The following is a 19,273-nucleotide window of genomic DNA, read 5'->3' as shown; positions in this document are numbered from 1 at the left end:
CAGATTCCCTGGGGCATATTCTAAACACGTCAAATCTCTCTAAATTTCAGGACAAAAGTAACCTACCTCATGACACCTATGTTCCTACAAAGAACTGCCATCGACTGTGTGCCTAGAGCAGTGTTCACTCTTCACATCACCATGACCTGCCCTTCCCGGGTCTGTAGCTCAGATCTACTCTTGGCATGTCCACAGCCTTCCTGGCTACTTAGCTCAACTGCATGGGCCCTGAGGTGCACCATGCTCTATTCCCAGCTGACTTCTGTTTTGTAAAGCTCTGAGCACAGCCCTCTGCGGGAAGATGACCAGACCCAGGAGGGAGTCAGAGAAGAGGTGTCAAATGAGTTTGCCATCAACATCCCATCCTAGGTAGTCTGATCCCAACCCTTACCTGAGACCTGTAAGTCATCCTTGCCCTCTTACTGAGTCTACAGCAGGACGTTGTGTGTGTGGCACTCCTTCCCAATGGGCACCTTTCCACAAAGGGGTCTCTGGGGTGTATAATAAGTATGTGGAATGGGTATGGAATATAGCTAAATAGCAGCATGCTTACTTAGCATTTTAGAAGAGAGGAGAAATGTGGACTTGGGAAGAATCTAAACCGACACCAGAAGATGAAGGTGAGCATAAAACCACAGAGCTAAAGGATGCCATCTGCAGATATCGCTTCAGCATTTAATGACTTGGCAAGCACAAATAACCAGACAACGTGGGGTTTAAAGGGGAAATGGTTCCTTTAGCTGTGCCTCTCTCACTAGCTGATGTCTTCTTATGGAGGCACATCAGGAAGGCAAGACCACTATGCCTCCCATGTGCTGGCTGATGCACCATGGCTGGGCAAACTGGTTTTCTAAATCCATGTAAAGTCTGCAGTGTTCCGTGAACAGGTAAGGGGGTTTTCCTTAGGCTATGATACAATACCCTGTTGCCCAGCCTCGGTCAGATCTACTTGGGAGTTCACTCATGGGCTAGCACTCCAGCTCTCTCAATCTAAAGCTACTTCAAGTTCCTGTGAAGGCCTGCAGTGCCTCAGAGCTGATTCTTCTCCCATTGCTCTCCTATACCAGGGGCCTGACTGACAAACTAGAGTTCTTGAGGCACAACCGATGGGGCTGGCATCACACTTGGGGCTCCACATGGATGCCCACAGTGAACAGGGAGAGCTAGGCATTGCATCCTTCACTGGGGAGCCCACAACCTCACTTCAGAGCCAGGTCCAGAGCATAAGGTGACTTGAATTTTCATAAAGACAAGCTGTGGTTTTGGTTTTGTGTGTGTGTGTGTGTGTGTGTTCCTCCATGCTTGATAGTTATTTTATAGGGCTATGACTGAAGTGTAACCGTGTGTGTGTGTGTGTGTGTGTGTGTGTGTGTGTGTGTGTGTGGTGTGTGTGTGTGTTCCTCCCTGCTTGATAGTTATTTTATAGGGCTATGACTGAAGTGTAGCCATACTGCTGGTCGATGGCTGGCAAGCAGGCAGGGAGGCCGCTTGTACATCCCCACTGGGGCATCCTCCACTGCTGGATACTTGGCATGCAGCACGGCTGTGAGGAGGGAGCCACCAGCAGGCATCTGGCTTCACAAGCTCCCTGTGACCTGTGTGCATTTCTGTCCCAGCTGCCAACATGGCTGAATAGTGCTTGTTTCTCTACAAGGGCAACATATTAGTAAAATAAGAAGCAGAATTTCTCGGGTTACTGTTAGCATAGTTTTATCTTTTGTACCCATTCCAAGCTTTGCAGCCCCTGACCCAAAACATCCTCTGTGCATCCCAAGTTAACATTTTTTTTCATAAAACACTTAACACAATGTTTTTTTTAACATAAGTATATGACAGCACACTTTTTTCATCTGATCAAATGCCTAAGATCAGAAGTTTGCATAGGTGTGCTTCCTTTTGTGCAGATCTTAGTGAATTAAGGCTGTCTTGGGTTTTGGTTGTGCTCCAGTGACTAGAACAGCTCTCAAGCAACAAGAAAAAAATCCAGCATTCCAGATTCTCTCTGTGTGAATTTTCGGGCAGACAGCTGGGGCTTGGGGATTTTCCCACAACATAAGGCAATACGTGTGGAGAGATTGCAAGTCCTACAAGTAAAATTCAGAGCGAGTGATGTGTCCTGTGTGGCAGGAGGAGCTCCACGTTCTCACATATCACTTCGAGCAGAGGCTGCCAGGCATGTGCGTGCCACTGTGGAGGAGCTGACCCCTGCCTGGTGTTCAGAGATCGATCACAGAACCTCCGTGTGGGCTCCAAGGCATCCGAGCTACAGGCCGAGTATCTCCCTACTCCGAGGCACAGGAGGACAACGGCAGACCATCTGGAGAGGACAGACAGCAGAAAGAACCTGCCAAGGAGACAGCCAGCTCACAAGACTTACACTCTGTTAAACAAGGGGAGACCCGGCTAGAGAGAGGAGGTATACCAAAAACCCTCCCTATAAATCAAGTATTGTCAGGAAATATCAAAGTAGACATTTTTGATAAGCAGCTTTGCATTTAACATTCAGTCAAGACACTATAACCTTATAAAACCAACTCTATGAAAATAGCAGTATAAAAAGCTAACAGCAAGAGTCTTCAAAGTCCCCCAGAATCTTGTAACACAGAATGGAGTGCTCTTGGGCCAAGGCTGCCAGCTCCTTCAGGAACTCTGGGAAGAGAGCAGCAGCCAACATGGTGTTCTTCACTGGCAGAGGCAGGCTTGGGGGTGCCCTGGTCACCTTGGCTCTGTTGCCCAGGAAGGGTTGAAGCACACGTGGAGGGCCATCCAAAAGGGTTTTGTCACTTTCTGGCCTGGAGATGTCCTGACTGGGATCTGAAAAAAGAAAGAAGACAGTCCTGAGACTCTTAATGGTAGGTTATGTGTGAGGGGCAAGTGGACCCGTGGAGGGAAGGGTTCTCAGTGCAGCTCCTCGCCTGACTAGATCCTGAGCACTGTTCTCCATGCGGAGCTTGTCCAGCTCGGCACAGCTAGCCGGCAGCTGTAGTACAGGACTGTCCACCTAAAGTCACACGCAGGGAGGAGATGCAGCACTCATACTGGACGGCAAGAAATCCCCAGCTAGACACCGAGCTGGCACCCTGCAGTCCTGGTGACCTGGGAGGCCAAAGAAGAAGGGCCACGTGAGCTCAGGAGTTCAAGATCAGCCTGGGCAACACAGCAAACCCCTGATGGATGGATGGATGGATGGATGGATGGATGGACGGACGGACAGATGGACAGGAGGTAGGCAGGCTTACTCCCAATAGCTCCTGCTACCACTGCTGTTAGCTGAGTAGAGACTGGGCTCTTGGGAAATCTTCCAAGGACACGGTGGCCCCTCTGCTCTCCTGATACCCAGTACTGAGCCAACTCCTCTACTACACTGCCAGGTGCAGTTCCTTAAACTCTTGTGTTCTGCACTGTTGCTCTGACCTCAGCCTCCCAGAAACCCCAGCCCATTCTGCCTGGGTCCTCTGCCTCCAATACATAAGAAGAATAAGAGATCCCTCTAGATCACCAGATATAATGGGAGGACCAAGCTAAGAATCCACACAGCCATCAGGATCTAATGGCAACCAAGTGCTTGGACATGCAGTGCTCAGGGCTCCAGAGGGCTGTGTCTGTGTCAGTAACGTAAATCTAAGATGCCCTGAGCCCAGGCTCCAACACATGCTTCTGATTTGCATTTTTATACCAAACCAGTTCTCCTAATTAAAATGGTTCACTCTCCCTGACTGATTCCTGAGCTCTCAGCCCTCATGTTTGTAGGAGTTATTTATGCCACCTCTGCCCTCCCCAAATGATCCCATTACCCCTTCTAAATCATGGTATCCAGGTTTTTCATTATCCTGGCTGCTTTGTAGAATTCAGCCCCATTTTTCAACACTTTTCAGAGTGTTGCTTAACGACAGCACTAAAAATTCTTGACATTTATAGTGCTTTCTACATCTCACTACTATAGTCTTTAGTGTTAAAAAAAATCCTCTACTTTGCTGCTTTAAATATCCTTTTGGATTAAAGCGTATCACAGTTCGTGTCACAGAGAACCAGGAAAGTTGTTCAGAATCTCTCCTACTACCTCTTATCAGAAATCCCTCCCGTGCCCTGGCAGGGGTATTAACAATGCAGAAAATGTTGAGGCCCAAGGTCAGCCTTGGTGACCCCCACCCACCTGGTCCTCAGACACTTCGCTTCTCGCACTGAGGAAGTTGGCCTGGATCCTACTGGGGGTCAGAATGCCGGGGCCAGAGTCTATGCTGTGCTGACTGCCTTGCCCTCGGGAGCTCTGCCCCCACATTGCCATTCACCCACATGGTACCAAGCTTCAGAGGCACTGGGACTATAGCAAAGAGCAGATTCTGTCACCTACCAGATGGGCTACTTCAGGCAAGTGGCTTCACCTCCCTGAGCTCTCCCTTCCTCTGACTGCCAGGAGCTCCTGAATACTATAGTCATCAATGAGTCACTCGGTATCGAGTGCACAGGGGCCACTAGACTATGTGTGGTACACTCCAGCAGCCATTAACCTCCCTCGAGCCCCTCTCTGCCCTGGCCCTGCCCCACTGGAGGCTGGCGCAGGGTTTGAGCCACGCCCTGCCCTTTTGCTTGCACTGTATCTCAGTCTCTTCAAGAGCCAAGGCCCCTGAGAAGGTCTCACAGCCTTGGTCAGCCTATCCAGGGAATTTTTTGCAGAATGCATGACCAAGGGAATGGCCACACTCCTCACACTCTGCCTCTCGTGCCTAGCTTCCAGCTTTCCATCCCAGACACACCCTTCCTCTCGAAACCGAGCTTTTTGTGGGTTTTTAAAATCTAGCATGACTTGTGAATTAGAAATGTCACTGCTAAGGTTTGTTTGCGCAGCTTGAATCCACAAATCTTTGTTCATGAGACACAAGAGCAGCAAAGGGGTCCAAAGACTTAGGGGCAGCCTTCAGGCCCGAGCTGCCTTACCACCAGGAGATGGCCTTTCAGTGTGTCACAAATAAGCAGATTGAGTGATTACCTGACCTGGCTCACCAGCTCTGTTTCCTTTGCTGTAAAGTGGGCTAACCTTCCAGAATCAGAGCTCAGTTAAAGGGCTCTTTAAATGTAAGTCGGAACACAGCACTATTAGTGTGTAATTTTAATGTATTTGAGTGGGATTTCTTCTTCTTCCTCCTCCTCCCTTTCTTCTTCCTCCTCCTCCTCTTCTTTCTCCTTTCTTCTTTCTGCTGAAAAAGTAACTAAACCTTGGGAGCCAATGAGCTGGTCCACTCAGTCATCACAGAAACTCTCCATTCTCCGGTTGTAGAGCAGTGATTGTTTCAGCTGGTCCCTGAGGAGCCTGGCTTTTCTGAAGGCACACCAGGAAGTGAAGAATGCAGATGAATGGTAGAGCAGCTCTGGCTGCAGGCGCCTGAGTTATAAAAAGGACCCAACAAGCATGCACAGCACCCAAAGGGAAGTTAGGGAGAATGAAGGACAAAGCAACATCAGGACCAGGACTGGCTTCTGAAGTGGTGCCTGGGTCTGAAAAGCTGCTACAGACAGTGCCAAAGACTAACTCAGAGGACCTCAGAAGCTGGGCAAGACAAACGTTCCATTCCTGCCCACCTTCCCACCCAGTGCAGACAGCCCTACCCCACCCACAAGGGCCTTCTCTTCTGGAATTCTAACAAGTGAGAACCTGACCCATCATTTTACCAGTGGTACCTGGCCCAACTTTCTTTTAAAGTCTGCCTTGTAGTACCTAGAAAAACCACAACCAGAGTTCTTGCTGTGGCCAGAGAGTGCCTAAGAGATGAGCAAATCTTTCCTTTAAATTCAAGAGAGGCGCATCGAGTGCTGCTGAGTGGTCAAGCCTGTGCTTAACATGCTGGGGGGTGGGGGTGGGGGGTTCATCCCTAGCCCCGCCTCCAAGCATAGGAACAGAAGACCGAAGGAAGCAAAGTGACCAGGATAAAAACAGGAGCCACTAGAGGCAGCAGCCCAGGCACACATAGTCCTGGGCTCTTTTGAGCTTCTGCCTCCTTCCCAGCCTTGTTTCTGCCCCTCCCATGGCTCTTAGGCCCCAGTCTCCCCTCTACTCAGCTGCCTCATGGAAGCCTGTCCCACACCTGGACAGCTGTGGTGAGGTAGGCCAGAATGATAGGCCAGATTTGCCTTTCTGGGCTCACCAGGGCCTATGTCACAGCTCAGAAGACAATGGCTATCAGATTTGTCTAGCCAGAAACAAGGCCAAGCAGCAGTTCTCCCCAGGACTCAGACTATTCCCAGCTATCCTCTCTCACACCTCCCTGCCACCCACCCTCTCTCTGTCCTGCCATGACCCACCTAACACCTCCCCTTTGCTGAGTGAAGCAGGAATTGGAGGATAAACTTCACTTCTCCTCATCCAAAGAAGCAGTGTCCACCTCCTGGAGTCCTAGAACATTTATTTTTTGGTACAAAGTGCTTTATAAATATAATAGAGAGAACAGATGCCACCTGCAGGGCAGGGATGGCCAAAGATGGTTCCAGGAGTGCACGTGATGCCTCGCTGTAGCCCACGGGCGCTGCTGAGGGTTACTGGAGTTTAACCACCTCTCATGTCAGCTCCTTCCTTGAACTACCTCGGCTAGAAAATGGATGGCCGGCCCGATCCTCTGTGTAGGGTAAAGGCCAGCGCAGGCCTGGGAGCTTTTAGATGTAAGAACACTAGGAAGAGATTGTTCTAGGATAGACACAAACAAAAATATTCTTTGATTGCTTATAGGTTCCAGATGCCAAGAGCACCTGCAAACAAAATGGGCTGGAGGGGAGGACTGGGCACAGGCCCGACAGGGCAGTGGAGAAAGCTGGGCTTGGGGGGGAGGACTGGGCACAGCCCCGACAGGCGCAGTGGAGAAAGCTGGGCTTGGCGGGGAGGACTGGGCACAGGCCCGACAGGGCAGTGGAGAAAGCTGGGCTTGGGGGGGAGGACTGGGCACAGCCCCGACAGGCGCAGTGGAGAAAGCTGGCTGACCTTTGGTGAATGCTGCAGGGGTCATATCAGACATGTCCACCCGGAAGAGCAGGTACTGCTGAGCTTGGATGAGGAGGCCCGGGAAGTCTCTCTCCACGGAAGCAAACTGCTCGATCTTGTTTTTCACAGATGCAAGGACCTGACAAAAACCACATTAATGATCTATGACTTCCCGGCCTGATCCCACTCCCAGTCACCAATACATCTTTTGGGTCCATCTCTCGTTACAGGGACTGCTATGGTATTGGACATTTGCTCAGTTTTAACTGCCTGTGTTCCTGGTAAAGATCTCTCAAAACATCAACCCAAATGAAGCCTCGCAGCTTGTCTAGAACAGTCTAGACAGCCTGCCTGCTGGGACGGGGAAGGGAACCAGGTCAATTGGGACATGGAGATTTTGAAAACTAACAGAGTCCTGAGAGGAAGGGAAGGGCAAAGGAATGGGCGTGTCTGTAACACCTGGTAGAGAGAGCGGACGCTGGGCTGGAAGACCATGTTGGTGTTGAGGAGGAAGGAACGCAGGAGCGGCTGCGGGTAGCTCGCCAGCTGGGTGATGATGCCGATAAGAAGCAGGTTGACGTGCAGCGAGTTCTCCAGCATGTTCTCCAGCTTTGACAGGACCACGCTGATGAAGGGACCTGCAGGGAGGACAGGCAGTGTCAGGGCTGGCCGGACATGAAGGACACGTCACTGAAGAGCTGCAGAGTCACAGGGCCACAGCCAGGGTGTAAACAGGGAGGACACGTGTCTGCTTCTCCTGTGAGAAGAGTTGATATCCTGACTCCAGAACGACCTGTAGTACTTTGAAAGCTATGAAGAACTTTGAAAAGTTCAGACAACGAATAATTTTTAAAGATTGCATTGCTTTGCCGTATTGGTTCTTCAGTGCTGATTCTGTCAGCGATCAAAATGTACGATGTGCTGTCTCTCCGTGCTAAGGACTGCATGCGGATGTCAGGAGCCACCACAGGTGGCATAGCTTGTTTTAGCAGACAATACCTAACATGGCGAGAACTGTTTACCAAACAGCAACATGTGACCAGGGACTTTCTGTCCTATACACATGCCTGAGAGAGGTTCTCCCCCAGTGTCACACAGAGGGACAGGGAAGGGGAGACCGGGTGAATGAGGAGGTCCTGGACGGAGACCTGACTATTCCTGGCAACTTGGTATCTGCATTTTCCATTTCTGACTAGAGAGAAAGAAGGAAATGAGTCCAGTGTAACACAGAGGTCTTGAAACAAACAAACAAACAAAAAACCCCAAGCCTTATGATTACAAAAGCAGATTATGAAAAAATATTTATAAGCAAAAGGAAGCTGTTTCTGCTTCAGGTTGGTAGCAAGGTAACATTGTTTATGTGTTGGTTTACTGAGAGCAAGAAAACAAAAAATAATAAATCTGGAATTAATAAAATTACTTGAAGATGTTCTAAATTTTTGCCATAAAAGTGTTCCATTAAGCAAGATCGATGGGGATTCTGTATTTCCCCAGTGGAGCTGTTGACGATGCCACTGAGTCTGGGCATATTTATAGCTCATGCACATAGCCCTGATAGATAAACACGCCTTATGAACACTTCCCCACCATTAGCGTGAGTCTAACACAAACACACTTCATCTCGAGATGCTTCATGCAGAACGCTGCCAGCAGCTAAATTCCTCAGAAGGAAACAAGGTCTCTGAGCCGTGAGAACAGCCAACTATGCCGGGCACCAGAACGGGTGAGTGACCAGACGGGGCTGCGAGCGTCTGTCCAGGTTTGGCCCCTTCACATGCCACGCGGCCCTGGGAAGGGCTGGCAGAACTCTTCATCTGCTTTCTACGTGAGTGGGTGGGTGAGGAACCCTACGGGCTTTGATGAGCCTTGGAGAATTTTGCCAAACAGATCTGGAAGGGTCTGCCAAACATCCAGACACCCCACAGGCTGGAAGCACAGTCTGAAAGCAACTAGTAATTGTCCCTTTAGTAACCCTAGAACTGTCACCTGGGTTCTTACATCATCACAGCACAATTCTGGCTTTCTGAGTTGCTTTCCTTACCATCTTCTACTCAGACCAGTTTTCTCTGTCTGTCTGTCTGTCTGTCTGTCATCCCTCAGCCCACCCGCCAAGTCACTAGCATCTTATTCCTTATCCATTTCCTTCCATATGAAGAAAAAAACTTAGCAAAATCATAATCAACTAGGCTGGACCTTCAGCAAAACACATGCTCCTATTGTGAGTGTTTGACTTTCTTTCTCTGATTCCAGAATATTCTTGTCTGAAGCTAGCCATCCTACCTACAAATGTGAGCATTGCTGGCCTCCAGCGACTAGGGTAGACATGTACAGCGCCTCACTACTCCAAGGGGGATGAGCACAGATCCCATGCGTGGTGGGGAATAAGTTTATCCCATCAGCGCCTCACCTGAGTCAAGGCCAGGAGACAGCCATTGTAATCCACCAATGGTGACAACTACACATTCTTAGGCATAGGCCATGCAAAAAAATACATTAAACTCTCTGAATCCTGACTTTATTCTTAGCTGGTTTCTAGCACATCAAAGAAAGCTGCTTAGCAAAAAGCAGTTGCCACGGGAACCGTAAGCATCTGAAAATCAGAAGACTGCTACACTCAAAGCTACAGGCAGCCTTGGGAGTAGAAGGTGAATATTTCTCCCTCTACCCCCGGGAGGACATAAGCTCCTCACCCACTCGCTTAAATTGTGGATGCTCACGTGTACGTACTACAGGGGAACATGACAGCCCATGTATCTATTGAAGGCGAGGTCCCCTTTGTGGCACTATTAGAAGGTGGTGGAACATTAGGAAGTAGAGTCTGGCAGAAGGAAATTGGGTCACCAGAGGCATGCCCTTAAAGGGGATACTGGGGCCCTGATCTTCATTGTTCCTTTGTGTTCCCATGGTACCATGAGATGACCCTGAGCCACATGCTACTCAGGATGCAGTGCTACCTTACCACAGGCCTGAAGGCAATGAACTGGAGTGACTGGGCTGAGTCCTCGGAGACAGTGAGACAATAGAGCCGAGGATCTCAGGCATTTCCCGCGGTCCATCGAAGCACAGAACTCACATAGAATATTTAAATCTCCAGAGAGACCCTGACCTCACCACTATCCCTCCCTATCAGTCACTTCCCGTCCTTCAAATGTTCAGCCCCTTCCCGGCATTGAGTCTGTTTCCTGCATCTCTCAATTCTGAAAGCAGAGTGGTCATCGACTCTGTGACTCAGCTCTGTTCACAAATCCAACCTTGGAAACACCCAACCGTGCACCTTCATTTCTACCTCTGTATCGCCACCTTAGGCAGAGTCCCTTCACATCCTGTCTGGACTCTAGCAACAGATTTTCTATTTTAACAGAGATTAAAATTGAGTAATACATTTATATATAAATGCACACTCATATATATATATATATATATATATATATATATATATGCACACCTTTAAAATAGTACAAAGGCTTGTAAAACAAGCCACCTCCTAGAAGAAACTCTTGTTACAGATTCTAGTATATTACATATATATGTGTATATATATATATGTATATATATATATATATATATATATATATATATATATATATATATACAATAAAGTAATATCTCACTTATTGTTTCTATACAGAAGCCAGAATTCCAAAAACTTTTCCTCACTCACTTGATAAAATCATCCTAGGATGAATGTTAATTATTTATCTCATTTAAAGATAAGGCAGAATGTTAAATACACTCAGAAATAATGAAGTCAGAATTTCAATTTGGACCAACTGTTTCTAGAGCTGTTGGCTCTAGAACATATTATCTTTAATTCCCAGGTGTGTGTGTGTGTGTCTGTCTGCCTGCCTGTCTTGTCTGTCTGTTTTCCAGTATTGTAGTTTTTAAACAAAGACAACATTAGCTATCCTCTATTGTAGAGACTTCTTTTCCACTTAACAATATGTCCTGCAGAATGTCCCACACATCACAGAAAGCTGTCTAAATGATCTCAAGGCTACAGAATCTTTGATTGTTTAGAGTGTTGCATAAGCAGTCTGGTCTCCTACTGTGGATATTTGGGCTCTTTCATTCTTTCTCTATTGTAGACAACACTGCAGTGAACATCCTCATGTGCACATGTACATATGTAGATGTGTGTGTCTGTGCATATGTGTAAAGATAGATGATGGATGTACATGTGGCATGGAAGTATGAATACAGTTGTGGACATTGGCTCTAGAAACAGAATGACCAGGCCCAGGCAATGGCCTTGATAATAAACACAACTTCCACTTGTTCTTGCCACCGCCGCCGCCGCCGCCGCCACTGCCACATCCCCATACTCTCTCCACAACACTGTTAAGGCTGGCTCCTTCAGATCCTGGCACACCGCACTCCCACTTTAATGCTTAGGTCAGGGGTACAAGGTCCCCTTCTTCAGCTGGGCCCAAAGCCCCCTCTAAGCAGACACCGAGTGCTCCCCGGCTTCCTTGCCCACCTCTCTGCCCTGTGAGATCGTACTCCTCACTTCCATGTGCTCTGCCTGGACACTGTCAGCTTGATGTGTAGCCATTTCTTCAGGAGGGAGGAGAGAGGAGGAAGGATGGAGGAGGGAGGATGGAGGAGGGAGGAGGGAGGCTTCTAGGACTTTACAAGGCTCAGAAAATTCATGAACCTGCAAGACTCATGAGGCTTCTCCTCAAAGTTCTATGAGTAGTTAGTGATTGCTCAGGGAGAGGAGACTGTTTGGTGTAGCTGCCTGCGAGTTGTGCTGATGTGAGCCACTGCTCGTGTGGGACAGGCTTTTAGCCACCCACGCTCATGTGAGGAGCCCTTCATACACGCTCATGTGAGGAGCCCTTCATACACGCTCATGTGAGGAGCCCTTCATACACGCTCTTGTGAGGAGCCCTTCATACACGTTCATGTGAGGAGCCCTTCATACACGCTCTTGTGAGGAGCCCTTCATACACGCTCATGTGAGGAGACCTTCATACAGCTCATGTGAGGAGACCTTCATGCACGCTCATGTGAGGAGCCCTTCATGCACGCTCATGTGAGGAGCCCTTCATACACGCTCATGTGAGGAGCCCTTCATATAGGTTCATGTGAGGAGCCCTTCATACAGCTCATGTGAGGAGCCCTTCATACACGCTCATGTGAGGAGCCCTTCATACACGCTCATGTGAGGAGCCCTTCATACACGCTCATGTGAGGAGCCCTTCATACACGCTCATGTGAGGAGCCCTTCATACAGCTCATGTGAGGAGCCCTTCATACACGCTCATGTGAGGAGCCCTTCATACACGCTCATGTGAGGAGCCCTTCATACACGCTCACGTGAGGAGCCCTTCATACACGCTCATGTGAGGAGCCCTTCATACACGCTCATGTGAGGAGCCCTTCATACACGCTCATGTGAGGAGCCCTTCATACAGCTCATGTGAGGAGCCCTTCATACACGCTCATGTGAGGAGCCCTTCATACACGCTCATGTGAGGAGCCCTTCATACACGCTCACGTGAGGAGCCCTTCATACACGCTCATGTGAGGAGTCCTTCATACACGCTCATGTGAGGAGCCCTTCATACATGCTCATGTGAGGAGTCCCAACAAACACATTGGTCTTAGACACTCTAGACTTGGACAGATGTGTTTCTTTTGCTTGTCTTAGTGTCCTGTCTACAATAAACAGGCTTGTCTCTGCAGGCGAAGCCTCCCAGTGCTGCTTCCCTCTCGGACTCCCCTCAGAGCCCCTGTTGTGATGTTGTGCCCTCCCTCTGCCAGGCTCCCTTCCAACCTACAACACAATGGCTGACACCCACTCCTCACTACAAACAAAGATCTTTGCTGGCATCTTTGTGAATGACTAGATATTCTGTGTCTTTAGGTCTTATATATACAATTCACCAAATATTACAGGCTCGATTTTAAAAACTGTTTGGTTCATAAATGAAATTAGAAAAATGGAATCCTGTGATTTTTCTAGGAGGCAAAATCATCTCAGCAGACTTCTTTTCTGCTGCTGATTCCTCGTGATTCTATGGAGAGAGGGGAGGTAAGCTAATGCCTCAGCCCACACTTGGAAGTTTAGAAACCACGGGATTCACATAAGGAAGGATGCTCCTTGATACTGTGTATGTGTCCAAGAGGTGGGAGGGAAAAGGCAGGTCCTTCATTCTGGAGACCACGTGAATACCAGGGGACCTGCATGAACAGCTCACAGGGCAGCACAGATAAACCTTGTTAGTAATAGTCTTGTTTTCTGGGCCTTCCCTAAGCTGCTTCTTCCCTGAGTTACAGACTCCCCAGGGATGTAACTACATTGTCCCCGGAAGGCTGGCACCCTAAGGGGCAGCCTTCAATGCCAGGACTTCATAGCCAGGTCTTGGTCCCCATGTGGACATTCGGGCTTCTCCCGTTGAGTGTGTCAGGAGGACAGCGGCCCCTTTACTCGTCTCCCTCAGCTCTGTCCCTCCCCCCATCAACTGGGAAACCCAAGATGGCTAATCCTTTTAACTTATGATTGACTGACTGGTTGGTTTTTAATTAAAACTTGTTCACACCGAAAAGTTATCTCAGCTAGAAGCTCAAGCCTGATAATTGTGGAATTAAAAGCTGTCTTCCTGTTTAAATACATCTTCAGGCATCAGTAAATAAATGAATTGATATTGGGGGAGACAAGTAGGGAGACCCCTTGAAATTACAACAGACCTCTGTGAACAGGCCAGAAGGCAATGGGTTTGTTATCGTTATTGCTGTTTTTGTTTTTTTAATCTTCCTATGGGAGTCCCGGAAGGTGGGGAAGGCCCTTCCTCACCAAGCCACTCCCCACTGCCCAGGAGAGACAATTCTCACCCGATCTGAGGAGGTCACCAGAAGGGACAATAGCGGGGGCCGTCCCTTCTGTCCTCGCAGGGCTGTGGAGGCATGTGTACAGCAAAGCCCCACACCTGGGAAGCGTAGAGCCAGGGTACACCCAGAGTGTAACGCACGGCCACTGTCTGTCCCTCTGTGTCACTAGCTGCTCCCAGTACTTCTGTTTGCTCTCAAATGCCACCCAGGCTCCCTTCCCCACCTTCGCTAGCACACCGAGCACTTCTCTGCGGCAATCCTCCCCGTGCCACTGTTTGCAGACTTGCAGATTCAGACTTTTCTGCTTAACGGTTACTGATGTTCCCCGTCACACTTGCTTGGCTGGTCCGCTCATTTTATAGCCCGGCCCGGCCCTTTGCCTCCTACACAGATCCTCCCTGTTGCAGCAGTGTCAGCACTGGAGCACGTGCATTTTGGAAAGAGATTAGTACCTGTGAACCTAATTTTATTTTGAGGTGTTGAGTCTTTCCTTTAGGGCAAAAGCCCAACTAACGTCGATGGCCTTCTCGCCCAGCTGCCATCCCACGAGTGTTTGCCGTGTTCAGGCGTCACTGCTTGGCCACTGGGATCACAGAACAGATGCCTCTCCACCATGACCTCTAAGAACAGAGTCTTTTTTTTTTTTAAATAATACACATACAGCTAAGTGTTAGGGAGAAAAACCAAATTAGATTCAAGGAAATGCAGCTTTAAATAATGACTCCATTCTGGTGTGGCCTCGTCAGGTCTATGACTTTATCACGAACATCAGAAGTGACTTCGAACACAGCTTAAAGCCTGACTTGCTAAGCAAATCGGTCCTAGCAGGAATGGGAAAACATGGCTGCCCCCTCACTCCTCGCAAAGATATTTCACTCCTGTTAGGTAAATGCACAAATCTCACCTTCTGCTTCCACACTTTTCTCTTGCTTTAGCACAATCACTCTAAAAGCTGAAACCACAAAGCAACCTAAGCTCATCACCTGTGAATGGTGTGCTCTGAGTCCTCACGGGATGGCGGCTGGCAAAGGCAGGGTCCTCTCCGACACCGAATGGGGAAGGCCCGGCCTCCACAGCAGGCGTGTCCACCATGAGGGAGTCGAAGTCATCCTCCTCCTCATCTTTACACTTGTCCCTCCTCTCTTCCTGTTGTGTAAGGAGCAAGGGCTCAGAGGCAGGGACACTCTGCTCCGCCAAGCCCTCAGTGCCCGAATCCAGTTCCTGAATGATTTGGTTGTACTGTGCGATGAAATCTTCACCCTCTGTGTTGACATCCATCAAGTCTGACTGGGGTTCTGCCTCAAACGTGGGGGCTGTCAACTCGGAGTCTGATTCCAAGGCTACACCAGGCTCACTCTCTGGCTTGGCTTCTGAGAACATGTTCTGACACAGGTCTGAACTCTCCCTGCTGGGTTGTGACTCTGCCTCAGGATCGGGACTAAAGAGAGGTCCATTGCTGGTGGGGACACTCTGGGCCTCAGGCTGGGGCTTGGGCTGAGGCTCAGCTGGTGGGTCTGTGGCATCCCCCTGCGGCTCCCTGGTGTCCTCTGCATCCTTCTCAGCACACAGCCTATACACCATCACGTCATCCTGGAAGTCCGACTCCTCGATGTAGGACCCCTTGAAGAGGAGGATGGCGTTCTTCTTCATCTCTTGGATGTGTTTGGGGGGATCAATGGGGGCTGGCGGGGCCGGAGTCTCCACATTGTCATAAGGTCCGGGGGAGCCCACATCTGCCCCTGAGGAGATACCAGTGTCATAGCTGTCATCCCATTCCAGCTCTGACTGGTTCTTGTCCTTTGTCTGCCCTGATGTCCTAAGATGCTGCTGTGGGAGCCTGGCCTCTGGGTGGGCTGAGTTTTCTTGGCTCTCCTCTGACAGACTCTGCAGAAAGGTCTCAGGGTCAGGTGAGTCCCCGTCATAGAGGGCTGACCACACCCTGCAGTCCCGCATGCAGCGGAGGATGTTGGTGTGGGCCTCCCACAGGTACTGCAGGTAGCTGATGTCCAGGGCCTTCCCATACTCCACAATGCAGGCTGCCGGGGCAGGTGGGAGGGGAGGGGAAGGTGAAGAAGGTGAACAGGGTGTCTCTGGCAGAGGCTGCTCCTCCTCGGGTCCTGTGCAAGAGCAGACAGCATCAGAGAGGTGGGAATGAGTGCATGGGGAACCTGGTACCAGTTCAGGTCTAATAATGGTTGATTAAATTATTTCTGAATAATAAAAATGGAATTAAGAAGAAAAGCCAGTGACAGAAACTTCAGCCTCACCAAAGATACAAAACAAAACTGGCCAGCTGCTGGCTATAGCCAACAGAAAACTGTTAGGTGATGCTGTGTGGTAACTAGAGAGCCTGAGAGGCCGTGAGGATGGTGCCCTCTGTCATGGTCAGCTTTGGAGCCCACCTCCCACTTTCCTGGCAACACCAGAAAAGCAGTCGCTAGCCTGTTCGCTCCTCAGGACTATTGGTCAAACAATGTAAAATGCCACCGGTCCCAGGTGGAGACCAGGTGCTGTCCTGGTCTGTTTCAGAAACCAGAACTTTACCTGTTAGTGTTTCCTTCCTTAAGGGTTAATCTACTCAGGCCTGTCAATCACCTGGCCTGAGTCCACCCCACAGGAAAGCTGATCTGTCTGAGGATGTGCTAAGGAGAGGGGAAGAAAGTTTATCCTCTTAAAGAGATGGTGTGTTTACCTTCCAGAAGTCCTTCCCTCACGCAGCCCTGACTGTGGCTCCTACTGGCTTCTCTAAATTGTTCAGAAAACCAACGTTTCCTGTTTTTTCTGTCTTTCTCTTGGAGACAGAATCACCATTGCCCTCAAACTCGGGGCTCCCTTGCTCCTTTTCTGAAGGCCCTCCCCCATCCCCTGTCCCATCCCCTGCCCCATCCCCTCCTCCCCTATCCCCTGCCCCATCCCCTCCTCCCCTATCCCCTGCCCCATCCCTTCTCCCATCCCTTCCCCCATCCCCTGCCCCATCCCCTCCCCTATCCCCTGCCACTGCTGCTGATCCTCCATGCAGCTGGTGCCCATCTACCTTCAAATCTGTTTTCTTGGACCCTGATTTGAAAGGTATGAGGCACGGCCTCTCTCTTCCCGATCCCCATCTCCCTCTTCCCGGCAACTCCCAAGACTTACAGCTTCCCTATCCTGGTGTTTCTCTCTCAAATTTTAATAAAATTGTCTTTGTGTTTCCTCCTGAGTCCATTTCTAAATTCATTTATTAACAAGACTGGGCACACAAAGGAGGGAGCCCTGTCTTCCCACTAAAATAGTCCCTGGAGAAACGAGAGCCAATGAGGGCCACCTCCCTGGACAGGAGGTAACGTTCCCAATGTGGTGCCTGCCACGTTGTATGATAACTTAAAAGTACTTTCATTTTAATTTTGGTTTTGATAATAAAGTCGAAGGCTGATGATCACGAGTTTGATAACCAGGTTTTCTGGTAGAAAAACCCTGGGTTTCTAGGAATGGCAACTGACTCATTCCACCTTGTTGGTAACACTCAGGATGTTGGCACATAGCAAATGCTCTCTTGAAGTCAAGTCACAGCCAAGCCAAAACAGAGAAAGTGTCCTGTGTTTGAAGGTGACTGATTTCATGTTACAAATTTCAACAGCATCACTGAAATTGTTGTTAAAATACTTGCTTTAAAGTTTGTAATTTCTCAGCAAAGGAAATGTTTAGAGAAGACTGACTTAGAGAAAACCATGCCTTCTCCCAATCCTTAAACATCTCCTATATTGTCAGAGCTTTATCACTGGCATGGAAGTTAGTGACCCTATCTGATAGATACTGTTTTCTGCACTTGCTCGTAGACGGAAGAACACCACTCCCAGCTGGGGCAGGGCCATGGATGAGTCAAGCGCCAGCCTTGTCCATGTGCCATGTCTTTGTGAACTCTGCTCCTTCATAAGGAATCACTACCAGACTGGCTCAGGTTTGAGCCTTTAGGAATATAATGCCCAGTAAAATAGATGCATGCCCCCTTGTTTACTATTCTACTGTTAGAAGGTTAGTGTCACTTTTCTTATACACTTCAAATAAAAAGACATCGAACTACTCCTGGGTCTAGTTCCTGAGCTGTGGCTACGAGCTGGGAAAGCCTGTAAGAGCCCTGAGGGCCTGGACTCATGCATCCTTGGAGCAGTCCTCCAGAGCAGGTGCTATTCACAAAAAAGGGAAAGGTTTGAGATGATTAAGAATTTTCTCCTGAAAGGTGGTAAAGCCAAGATCAGAATCCTAGCTGGCAGCTGCTGCCCAGCAAGTCTGCCAGCTGCCCATGGGGCCACCCACTGGGACGCATATCCAGAGGCAGGACAGAGCAAACACGGGATGTGGCAGGTCACATACGCCTGAACAAGTCCTTTCTCCCGCCTGAGTCTGTCTCTTCATCTGCAAATGGTGGCACCACCTCCTCCCTGTCCTTAAATGTGATTGCACAGAGAACATAGCTGACAAGTTTTGGAAAATGATGTTTAATCTAAATTTCAAATTTTGGAAATTAAAAAGCAGGTCTGCCTTGGTTATAGACTCAACACCTGTAACTCATTCTGTTTTAGAAGACATGTTAGTACACATTTTCCTATTTGGGCTCTGAAGATACCACTAGAAAGGATATGTAAGATAAAAATCTGTGATAAATGACTCAGCAAAGACAGGTGCATTGGCAAATACTAACCACATAGTCTATAACTCCTTAATAACAGGAAAAGGCTCCAACTACTCTTTAATTCCAGATATTTCTACCCAAAGAGACACATCTTGTCAAGAGAGATGGATGTGGCATCATGTTTAAAGATCATCCTAATGTGTTCCCACCTGAGCCATCATGCATGCACTTGGACCAGAGAATATAATCCCTTTCCTGGTTCCCAAGTGTCAGAGTGATGCCACTGGCACAACAGACAGGGGTCAAGGCAAGCAGCTTGGCGGCGGACACGGAGTAACAGTCTCTCTCCTTCACAGCCCACCTTTGACTCAGCATCATGTGATTGCAGGGGACCAGATACCTGAAATGACAAAGAACAGGCATTCAGTGTCTCTGCAATGCCCTACCACCACTACCAGAATGATACCATAAAAGGATTGAAACTAGTCATGAGCAGGGGAAGACTCTCCCCACCCAGCACACTGGCCACTGGCTATCTACTGCCCTGCTTAAAAGGATGCTTAGAGCTTCTTGCTTCCAACAGAGCTGTTCTCTAGGTACATTTCTAGTCCTCTCATCTCATTTCTCTCTTTACTGCTATGCCTTTAGGTCCACTGCAACCTCCCCCTGGAGTGAGCCTTCCCATTTCTCTGCCTGACAATTTCTTATCTTAGAAGTTCCATATTCTCTAAGGAGACTTCCAGCTCTGTACTCAGAGGCAGAGACTTTTTCCCCCTCCTCTGTGTGTGCCTGGAAGCATTATTATTCTCGCTTGACAAATATGTCTTCTCTTCCTCCTCAGCAAAGGTAGTACCAGAGCAAGG

At 48.9% G+C, this 19,273-nt stretch overlaps 1 protein-coding gene across 1 annotated transcript in view; it reads right to left on the bottom strand.

Moving 5' to 3' along the window:
* Window positions 1-1,438: 1,438 nt before the first annotated feature.
* The window catches only part of Fhip1a (FHF complex subunit HOOK interacting protein 1A), a 233,459-nt gene continuing 215,624 nt past the window's right edge, over window positions 1,439-19,273 (bottom strand). Inside the window, exons 10-14 of the mRNA XM_052180248.1 lie at window positions 18,620-18,810; window positions 14,785-15,918; window positions 7,427-7,605; window positions 6,968-7,106; window positions 1,439-2,814 (exon numbers count right to left, since the gene is read on the bottom strand). Of these exons, the coding sequence (XP_052036208.1) occupies window positions 2,561-2,814; window positions 6,968-7,106; window positions 7,427-7,605; window positions 14,785-15,918; window positions 18,620-18,810 (1,897 nt within the window). The 3' untranslated portion in view covers window positions 1,439-2,560. The remainder of the gene's footprint in view (window positions 2,815-6,967; window positions 7,107-7,426; window positions 7,606-14,784; window positions 15,919-18,619; window positions 18,811-19,273) is intronic.

This window comes from Apodemus sylvaticus, chromosome 4 (genome assembly GCF_947179515.1).
Source record: "Apodemus sylvaticus chromosome 4, mApoSyl1.1, whole genome shotgun sequence".
In the NCBI taxonomy this organism is placed as follows: domain Eukaryota; kingdom Metazoa; phylum Chordata; class Mammalia; order Rodentia; family Muridae; genus Apodemus; species Apodemus sylvaticus.
Note: the sequence above shows the minus strand (reverse complement) of the source record. Positions and strands in the feature narration are given on the sequence as shown.